The sequence below is a fragment of the Mastomys coucha genome, unplaced genomic scaffold (genome assembly GCF_008632895.1).
Source record: "Mastomys coucha isolate ucsf_1 unplaced genomic scaffold, UCSF_Mcou_1 pScaffold5, whole genome shotgun sequence".
NCBI lineage: Eukaryota > Metazoa > Chordata > Mammalia > Rodentia > Muridae > Mastomys > Mastomys coucha.
Genome location: NW_022196911.1, coordinates 83,683,650 through 83,693,619, shown reverse-complemented (window position 1 = coordinate 83,693,619; position 9,970 = coordinate 83,683,650). Strand labels below are relative to the sequence as shown.

Genomic DNA, 9,970 nt, shown 5'->3' with positions numbered 1-9,970 from the left:
AAACATGAGACTCTGTTGCTCGCGTAGCATAAAACAATACAAGTTAATTTTCTAGAGATGGGGGTGGGGATGAATAGTTCTATCCTTGTTTGCAGGCCTAGAAATTGAATCCCTGGTGGCAGGGAAACACAGACAAGAGCCCAGAGTGACTGACCTAAACTGTTTTTGTCCTGTTTTCTAAGATCCAAAACATTTGACTAGCAAAAATGACAGCTCTTTGTCTGTCTAAGGCGCTCTGGAACAATACCCACGTGAGAGATGAAGAAGACACTTTTTATCTTTATATTGTTTTTTAAATAAATTGTAAATTAATGCATGAATGCACTACCACTGATAAAACTCCCCAAACCACCAAACCCTGAAGATCAAGAAGTCAAAATGCCTGGTATATTCTTCTCACTGCCCAATACCCAATTACCACCCCACCACCCAGCCTGTCCTAAGAGAGTGGCCAACACAGCATGTGTGCCCTTTCAGAGCCCCTTCTATGATGGGCTGGGCCAGGCTGAAAGCCTAAGAGCAGACCCAGTAAGCTCACTAGAGAGGGCAGGAGGTCACATGAGACGTGAGAAAACAAAGCCATTGGCAAGGTTCTTCCACACATTCATTCACCCGCCCACTCATTCACACAATGTCAGTCACTATCATTTGTTGAGTCCACTGTAGGCTAATATGTGGGCAGGGGCCCGTGTCAATAGGCAGGGCTATGAAATGCTTCTTTGACCTCCTTGCTACCCTGCAGAGTTCATCTTGGAGCCGTTTAAGAGAGGCAGACAGCTCCTCTACAGTCAGACACTCTCCCTAATAGTGTACAACACTGTGGGAAGGTTGGGCTACCCACCATCTCAAAGTCTGTGCCCACGAGGCTGCTGAGGTATTCCTTGTGCCGGCCGTAAAGCTGAGGAAACAGAGCAAACCAACCCTCAACATGCGGCTCAAGCCAGACCGGGGTCTAGTTCTGAATGGGAGAAAATCAGACACTGACATTTTAAAGAGATGTACGGCAGTTTGTTGCAGGACACAGGTCTGTGCCACCAGACAGACATAAGAACTGCATTGCTAAGACAAGAGGACTGCTATCAAATCAAGGCCAGCCTGGGCTACATAGGGGGTTCCTGGCGAGTCTGAGCTAGACAGAGTGAGACAGCCTCAACACATAGACCTGCAAAAAGACAACTAAAGTAATACACAGATGCTCTGAAGCTGGCCAGCCTGGGAACGAATCTGGCTTTCAAGTTAACAAGCTCCATTACTTGGGTCCGTAACTTAGGGTCCTGGTTTAAACAGTAGTAATAATGTTTCCCTCACAGGGTTGTAAGAGCTAGGTGAGATGTTTGTAATGGGGCTAGCACAGAACATCATCAACACTCAGCTATCATGTCAGCTGACGGTGGTGGGCTGCCCTCTCTCTCAGCAGCCCCCCAGACATAGTTTCAGCTCCCAGCACAGGGGCTTCTTCCTGTGGAATAAATTGGTGCTTACGTCCTTGAACACACGCTGCTCCCGCTCTTCTTCCTCTGGCTGTGCGAGGGAGGACACGTTGTCGATTGTGTACTTCCAAGCAGAAGTGTGTTCCTGCTTCTCCCCCTCAGTCTCGATTCTGTGAGGCCAAAGCCACAAAAAGGATCGTTTCTGTTGGTAAGAGGTGTGGCCTTCTGACCCAGGAATCAGCTATGCTGGTGACACAGCTCGCTTGAGGTATATGACGGAGAAGAAGGTCAGAAAGGGTACCAGACGACACCCACGGGATCTGGACCCGTTTCCACCCTGAAGGCATGGGGACCCTACAACACTCAGCTCTCCCGCCTGGGAAATGGACAGTTTGGGTGTGCTTGGTTGTTAACTCACAGAGTTGTCCTCTCAGACAAAACCAAGCAAGGCTGGCCCTGGCCTGGCTGAGCCCACCTCCCCCGTGCTAGCTAGTCCCCATACTCCTCACTCAGTGACACAACAAATGGGATTCCTTTTGCTGCACATTTTCCGGCTGTTCTCTAAAGGCCTACAACCCAGAACAGAGTGTGACCCGGTGCCTGGGAATTAGATCTTTAGGAGCAGATCAAGGGCTTTCTGGGAATCTAATCAACTAGAGGCAAGAAGGGCAGGCACAGAGGTCTTCTGCCACACTTCTTCCCCATTCCTACCTGTAGGGTCCTTTGATGCCAGTGAAGTCAGGCTTCACCGTGATGACTCCATTGCTGTCCACCTTCAGGATGCAGAGGACATGTTCGTGTATCTTATAGCCAAGCCTAGGAAGCAGGACATCAATGTCAAGGTCTGATTCACCAGGGAAAGAGAGAAGTAGTCAGCCACTTCAGGGACAGGAGAGGGGGACACAGCAAGAATCTTCATGGTGATGCTTTTCTTTTGAGTAAAGCAAAAAAGAGAAAGAGACCCTCCATCTCATATGGCTGTGGTGAAGAGCAGGAGGAGAGGAGGAAGAGGAAGAGGAAGAGGAAGAGGAGGAGGAGGAGAAGGAAGAGGAAGAAGAGGAGGAAGAGGAGGAGGAAGAAGAGCAGGAAGAGGAGGAGGAGGAGAAGGAAGAGGAAGAAGAAGAGGAAGAGGAAGAAGAGGAGGAGGAGGAAGAGGAGGAGGAGGAAGAGGAGGAGGAAGAGAAGGAAGAGGAAGAAGAAGAGGAGGAAGAAGAGGAGGAAGAGGAGGAGGAGAAGGAAGAGGAAGAAGAAGAGGAAGAGGAAGAAGAGGAGGAGGAGGAAGAGGAGGAGGAGAAAGAAGAGGAGGAAGAGGAAAAAGAGGAGGAAGAGGAAGAAGAAGAGGAGGAGGAAGAGGAAGAGGAGGAAGAAGAGGAGGAGGAAGAGGAGGAGGAAGAGGAAGAGGAGGAGGAGGAGGAGGAGGAAGAGGAGGAGGAGAAGGAAGAGGAAGAAGAGGAAAAAGAGGAGGAAGAGGAGGAGGAGAAGGAAGAGGAGGAAGAGGAAAAAGAGGAGGAAGAGGAGGAGGAAGAAGAAGAGGAAGAAGAAGAAGAAGAGGAAGAAGAGGAGGAGGAGGAAGAGGAGGAAGAAGAGGAGGAGGAGGAGGAACAGAGCCAGCAGGGCGAAGAGTCACTCACTTTCCATAGGGCCCCAGGTCTGCCATGATGTACATTGTCTGAAGAGGAGTGTTAATAGCATGGTTGTTCCTGATGAAGTCTTCTGACGGTTCCCATGTGACGATCCGAGACTTGAGTTTGCTGCCCTCCCTGGGAGGGACCACAGGAAAGGGTCACTGAAAGAGATCACGAGGGAACCCCACCCCCTCCCCAGTGGATGGAAAGTGTTAGTAGGAATTCCAGGACCATCAGCACGAGAGACCACGGAGACCACCTGATCACTGCTTATACTCACACCCCTCGCCTGTCCTGGCGCCGCCGCCTGACGTTTGCCATCCGCTCAACCAGAAACGATGGCACCTCACTGGCTGAAGTGGTTATTTTCTGACAGTACTGGGGAAAGAGGACAGCGCTGTGACTGCCATGCGGTCAGAGCTCCGTGGGGAGAAACACCTGGAGGGAAGCCTTCTTTCTCACCCTTCCTCCGGGGTGCAAACCCAACAGGTAGAACCTCACGGTTACCCCTCCAAGGAAGACTCCTACTATGTCTTGAGTTTCCTTAGGAGTCTAGAGACAAGTTGTATATGCTAACAGTAACATGAGCCTGCCTTCTCTGAACATGTCAACAAAACGCTGGGTAAGTTTGCCTGGTAAGTGTTGATGCTAACTAGGTGGCCAAAAGTGCCAAATAGGAAACCAGGTGTTTTGAGAAAGGTCTCACTTGGGTAAACTAGCATTAACTGTATTTTTATATGCTTTTCCAAAACAGCCTCAAATTTATATGTTGCTGCCTCACAGCTTTCCTGAAGAAAGCAGTCCAATCTTTCAAAAGACATCCACTAACACCCGCTCCTGGCAGAACTCATGGATACAAAAATCAGAAAATACAGTTCTGCCTTCAGGGAATTTATGATCTTCCTGAGAAGACATATAGGAATGGAAGAGAATGGAACACAAGCCCACAAGGGCTCAGGGGCACAGGTGAAGACACAGGCATCCCCACAGGCTAAGCGAGTTCCTCTCCTCGCCTATAAACTCCTGATTTTAACTGAATTATAAATAGATCGTTCTAGACCCTGCCCCTCTCTATGTTATCAATTCCTATGCTATCAGGTCCCATGGGCCCTCGGTCAGGCAGAAGAGCACCAGTCACACCACCTGCACCTGCCCACTGCAGCCTAGCTGCCAGCAGCTCACAGCAGCTTCTAGAACCATCTGTGTGTCTCCCTTTATTGGGCTTAACCACATAGAGCCAGTGAGGCTAGAAAACCAGGGGAGACAAAGAAGAAAGTGACGGGGCCCCAGAGGGAACAATACCTCTTCCAAGTCGGTGTATCTATCCGAGTCGGTGTACGTGAAGATTCGCCGGTTTTTCCTGCCTCCAGAATTCTCCAGCTTCATGATCTCTTGGCGGTACTGATGATCCAATGGGCTCTGACACGCTGATTCATTTTGGTACAGATCAACTTCAAACTGAGGTCACCACAAAGAAACAGATCAGCTGGGACTACCTCCAACTTTGGTTCCTGTAGCTATTGAACCAAATCACCTCTAGCTCTAGTCAACATGTTTTTTTTTTTTTTTTCAAAATCGACTGTCACTTTGTTTAAATAATGAAGGGCAGAGGAATCTAAGAATATTTGAGTTAAAATGATCCAAACTGATGTTCTAATCCAACCCCCATTGCTAGAGATGCTACAGAGCCGAGAGACAGGGAGTGCCTTACCCAGAACGCTAAACTGAGCAGTGGCAGCCGTTATATGACAATAGCCACACAAACATAACAGGAGAAAGTCTAAGCCACCACAAGCTCTTCTGGAAATCAGTTTAACAGTATGAGTCACCAGCCAGGTGGGAGTTGGGTAGGTGGAGGTAGACCAAAGACAAGTAATGCTGGCTCACCTGGCTAAAGAGCTTTTCCTGCCACCCAATTATAACCTCTTCCTCCTCTTCTTCGTCAGGGCGGTGTCCACCTCCAAACACAACAGAATGAGTCAGACCGGCAACATCCCTTCCTCTTCGGCTGATTATAGCCAGCATTCCTATTCTTGTTTCATTTGGGTTTTTAAAGATTTGTTACTGTGGTCTGGCAATGTCTCCTTCTGCAACCCAGTCTGACCTCAAAGTCCAGATCCTCCTGTCTCAGCAGACAAACGCTGGCCTTACATGTGTATTCCACCAGGCCTGCCTTCAAAGTCCCTATTCCCATTGACCACAAACCCTACTGGAATTCAGTGACTCACTGAGCACTCACTCTAGACATGGAATGCAGGTGGTGGACATAATTTAGTTAATACTAGAAGCAAGGTGAGGACCTCAGGTATCCTAATCATTACTCTAATTTGAATAAAAGGCAGCTCTGCCTTCCAGGAAATATTATCTAGTCCAGTATAAGGAACTAAAATTAAGTTAGAGGCGTAAGGGCCGGCCCTTCCTCAATCCTGGCTTAATTTGCTAGATAAGCCACCGACAGAATCATCCATAAGCACAAGGAGCATACTTTGTGATCCACAGGGCCACCCTTTTTGCCTAAGAATATTTCTGAGCAGAAAGAGAAATAACGGGGGCTGGCGAGATGGCTCAGCGGGTAAGAGCACTGACTGCTCTTCCGAAGGTCCTGAGTTCAGATCCCAGCAACCACATGGTGGCTCACAACCACCCGTAATGAGATATGACGCCCTCTTCTGGTGAGTCTGAAGACAGCTACAGTGTATTATTCCGGAGGGAGCAGGGCCCGAGCAAGCAGGGCTGGAGCTAGCGGGGCCATCCTGAGTTCAATTCCCAGCAGCCACATGATGGCTCATGGCTATCTGTACAGCTACAGTGTACTCATACACATAAAATAAATAAATAAATCTTAAAAAAAAAAGAGAGAGAAATAACAAAAGCATGAAAAATTATTGGCCAAACGAACATGAGGATCCTGTCCTTTCTTTTGGCTTTCAAGGTAAGGGGAAAAAATATATTTTCATGCAAACTCCTGTTTCAAAATTGTTTTTTATGTGTATATATACATACATTTGGAGTTTGGAACACATTTCTCTTAGAAGCTCTTCCTCCATGTCCCACTCCTCCCAGCCTCCCACCCCAGCCAAAGTCACAACTGGGGTAAGATGGCTCAAGCCCCAGGACTGATCCGGTAAAGAGAGATAACTGAACTGGTTTGAAAAGGTTAGCTCCTGAACTTCACTCTTGCACTGTGGTATGTGCGCACACACACACAAATAAATTACAATGTAAAAACAAACAAACAAACAAACACGATTGTCCAGGTTCAAATGCTTCCTATATCCCCCAGCTATGTGACATTGGGCAACAAACTCAACCTCTCTGAACTTTCCGTTCCCCCTTTGTACCTCTACTGCCCCGCACCCTTGACTCAGTTCTCAAGTGGATGTATCATCACCACAAACACCCACTAGCAGCTTGAGGAGGCCTAAATGTGGCCAAGTCTATGAGCTCCTTCCCCATCTGAGCAGCAGGCTGGTAATGAAGGAAGTTGCTTGATGTGATTCTTTGCAGATGTACTCTGTCAAGAGAAGAGAAGCCCCCAACACGCGTGTCAGAGACACACAGCAGGGATAGAGGGAAGAAATCACAGAGGCAGAGATGCCAAGGCGGCTGCAAAGAAGAGGGGGGTAGGGGCGTCTGCTGGAGAAGTCAGTGAGGCGGGATACAAGGGCCCGAGGGGTTTGAAAGTGGCGAGAACCTGAAGGGGTGCGTCTGGTAGGTGTGCTTGGAAGCTTTCAGTGGGAAAAGATCCTGATAACGAGACGCGCGCAGAGATGGCAGAGGAAGTAGGTGGAATTGTAAGCGGAAGTAGGGGCCTCTGAGCATCCAAAAGCTTAGGGTGGAATAAAGTTAGGGGACCCCGGAGCATAAAGTTAGGGGACCCTGGAGCTGGGGTCGAGTGACTACCGGAGGCGCAGGTTGCGCACGGGGTCCCGGGAGCGATACACGGCCTCGCCGGTGTCAGTGCTCCAGACCGCTTCCGCCATGACAGCTCCTTCGCGCTGCGACCGCGCCGGAAAGCGCGGTGCCCCGTTCCCCTGGCAACGGAGACGCTGGCTTCTTAGACAAGGGAGGCGCAGCGCAAGCAGCTCTCCACGCCTGCGGGAGCCGGTCCCCAGCCCGGCAGCGGGACCCTCTGCTGCCCTGTGAGAATAAAGTTCACGGACACCCAAGGTGAAAGCTGGTGCACTGCACAAACGAGGAAACCGCCATCAGCTACTTTATTTAGGTGCAAAAATGGTGATGGCGGCCAGAACCAGGTGACCTGAGTCCTTGCTTTCTAACCAAACACCGCCTTCCACAGAACACTTGAAAACTTCGGTCTACGAGGCCAGGGCTTAGTGGTTAAGAGGTTAGCGACTGAACTTGAGGAACTACCGCGCCCATATGGCCACTCACACTTGTCTGTAACTCCAGTTCCAGAGGGTCAGACACCTTGCCGCCTTACAGTACATATGTGGTGCACAGACATAAGTTCAGCCAAAACACCATTACACATAAAATAAATATTTTTTTAAAGAAAGAAAACTCAGGCCTAAACAGTTGGTGGATATGGTTGAAAGGACATGATAACAAGAATGAGAAAACATTCTTGGAAGAAGAAAAAACAACAACAAAAACTGTGGGGCAGGCATACTAGTAGCTTTGTTGGTATGCACTGAGCCAGAGAAAGAAAAAACAAGGAAGCAGAGAGGAAGGAAAGGGTGTTTTCCCTGGGGATGTTGGTTCTGGATTATTAGCCAGTTAAGATTCTGAGCCAGCTCCTGAAAAACCACCAAAGAGACATTCAGAAGTCATGGTTCACTGGAGCATCCAAGGAGCGGCGGTAGAAATCTAATTCCGGCAGTTTGGCAATATCAATATTGACAATTAGTATTTGACAGTTGCTACTCCTTCAACTGAATAAGCAATTGTTGCCTGGACTGGGAAATTTCATGGCCATTTGACTACAGGGCAGAGGAGTCCTGGGCACCTTAGCTATTCATTGTGTGCACTAAGAACGCACCACAAATAACACCTACGCACTTAGGATCTCATACAGTTTGTTTGTATTGCCTGTAACTCTCCCCTACCTCTCCAAGAGGTACTTTATTCCTATTTAAAGGATGAAGTTACCGAGGGCCAGGAGTTAAGTAAGGGGCTTATTTATGAGTGTCAAAGTGGTAAAAACAGATTCCAACCTGGTCTGGCTTTTGTGGCCTCAAACCTTCCACAGACTTACTGTCTTCCACCCACATCCTTAAGAACATTCAATTTCCAATTAAGGGATGATTTCTATACACTGAAACCATGGAGATTAAAAAGTAAATTACTTTGATTTTTTTTTTTTTTAAATTTAAGATGAGAACAGCCAGTGGTGGTGGTTTATGTTTGGATTGCCAGCACTGGAGACAAATGGAAGGATTGCAAGTTTAAGACCTCATTTTAAACAAAACAAAAGAAAAACAGACAGACAAACAAACAATTAAAAAATCAATCAAGAGCTGTAGAAATGGCTCTGTGGATGAAGGCCTTTTTGTCACTAGACCTGATGACCTGAGTTTGATCTTGAAACAAGAAAATTTACTTCACAGAGTTGTCCTCTGACCTCCCCACTTTGTGGCATGTGTGCCCACACACACCATCACTGCCACCAATAATAATAGTAAAACTGAGCTTTTTTCCATGGAACCTCCCAGACCATTCACTGTGTCAAGGGGAAGCTGATTACCTCCTTGCCACTCACCGGCTGTGAGAAACTCATGGGAAGGGACAATGGAAGTAAGCTTCGTGCGTTCTGTGACAGGTGCATGGTTGCAGAAGGACCTGCTGCTGCTGCTCTGGGTGAAAACTGGAAGGGTTATGGGTCCAAAACAGTAATGCAATTGATAAACAAGGTTTTCCCATGAAGTGGGGCATCTTGACCCATGTCTGAGTGCACCTGCTATTAAGTAAGGGGAATTCTTGTTATAGACCAAGGAGAACTGGAGAGAGGAAATGCACGTCTGTTTGCAGACGCATCGTGGATGCCAATCTGAGTTATTGGTTATTGATGGGGGAAAAATAGAGAAGAATATTCCTGGATTGACAGATACTACTGTGCCTTGGTGGTTAGGGCTCCAAAGAGCTCGCAGAATATGGAAGCTTTTCAGTCTCTCTAAAGAAGATGGTGTCCATCTGTTGTCAAAGAGCCCTTAAATAAGAAAGGTACAAAGCCCACGACTAAAGCACCCACGATTCAGCATCTTGCCACTCTATGTGTCCAATAACACAAATGCTGACAAGCTGCTCTGAAGAAGCAACACACTAAGAAAAGCAAAGAGGAGGTTGTAGAATACGTTAAACTTTCCACCAAGAGAATGACGTCAAAGAAAAGAAAAACACCAGGGGACAGTCCTCGCTGACAACTTCTACTTTTTTGTTGTTCTATCTCTCTCTCTCTCTCTCTCTCTCTCTCTCTTGAAGGTTTATTTTATCTATATGAGTACACACTATAGCTGTCTTCAAACACACCAGAAGAGGGCATTGGATCCCATTACAGAAGGTTGTGAGCCACCATGTGGTTGCTGGGAATTGAACTCAGGACCTTTGAAAGGGCAGTCAGTGCTCTTAACCACTGAGCCATCTCTCCAGCCCTCTTCTTAGCTTTCTATTGACTCTTTGTGAGTTTCAGATCATATACTCCTCCCACTCATCTCCCCTTGGCAACCCCTTCCAATAAACACACACACACACAAAATAAACAAAGCAAATTATAAAAAACATCTCCTTGTGGAAGCTCTAGTGAACCACAGTGTATCCCTGAGTATAACCCTCTGTCCACAAATTGTCACTTGCAAACACTCTTTGTGGTGAGTCATTGGTCTGGCTCGAGGCCACTGATGTCTGTCACACCATCAATACTGGATCCTCACTGGGATTCCTCACAGTTATCCTGTT

At 47.7% G+C, this 9,970-nt stretch overlaps 1 protein-coding gene and 1 pseudogene across 4 annotated transcripts in view; one reads left to right on the top strand and one right to left on the bottom strand.

Moving 5' to 3' along the window:
* Mks1 (MKS transition zone complex subunit 1) overlaps window positions 1–7,217 on the bottom strand; it is an 11,729-nt gene extending 4,512 nt beyond the window's left edge. For 2 of the 4 annotated variants that reach the window (XR_004113416.1, XM_031353043.1), the window contains exons 1-9: window positions 6,959–7,068; window positions 6,460–6,569; window positions 4,943–5,013; window positions 4,358–4,513; window positions 3,336–3,433; window positions 3,062–3,190; window positions 2,142–2,246; window positions 1,483–1,600; window positions 842–898 (exon numbers count right to left, since the gene is read on the bottom strand). Coding sequence is in view for 3 of the 4 variants with exons in the window: in XM_031353043.1 (XP_031208903.1) it covers window positions 842–898; window positions 1,483–1,600; window positions 2,142–2,246; window positions 3,062–3,190; window positions 3,336–3,433; window positions 4,358–4,513; window positions 4,943–5,013; window positions 6,460–6,569; window positions 6,959–7,038 (924 nt within the window). In the remaining variant the exon portion in view is untranslated. Of the gene's footprint in view, window positions 1–841; window positions 899–1,482; window positions 1,601–2,141; window positions 2,247–3,061; window positions 3,191–3,335; window positions 3,434–4,357; window positions 4,514–4,942; window positions 5,014–6,459; window positions 6,570–6,958 lie in introns of those variants that run through there. The other 2 variants (XM_031353041.1, XM_031353042.1) reach the window with 2 other exon arrangements.
* On the top strand, window positions 7,037–9,435 carry LOC116078719 (annotated as a pseudogene).
* The last annotated feature ends 535 nt before the right edge of the window (window positions 9,436–9,970 follow it).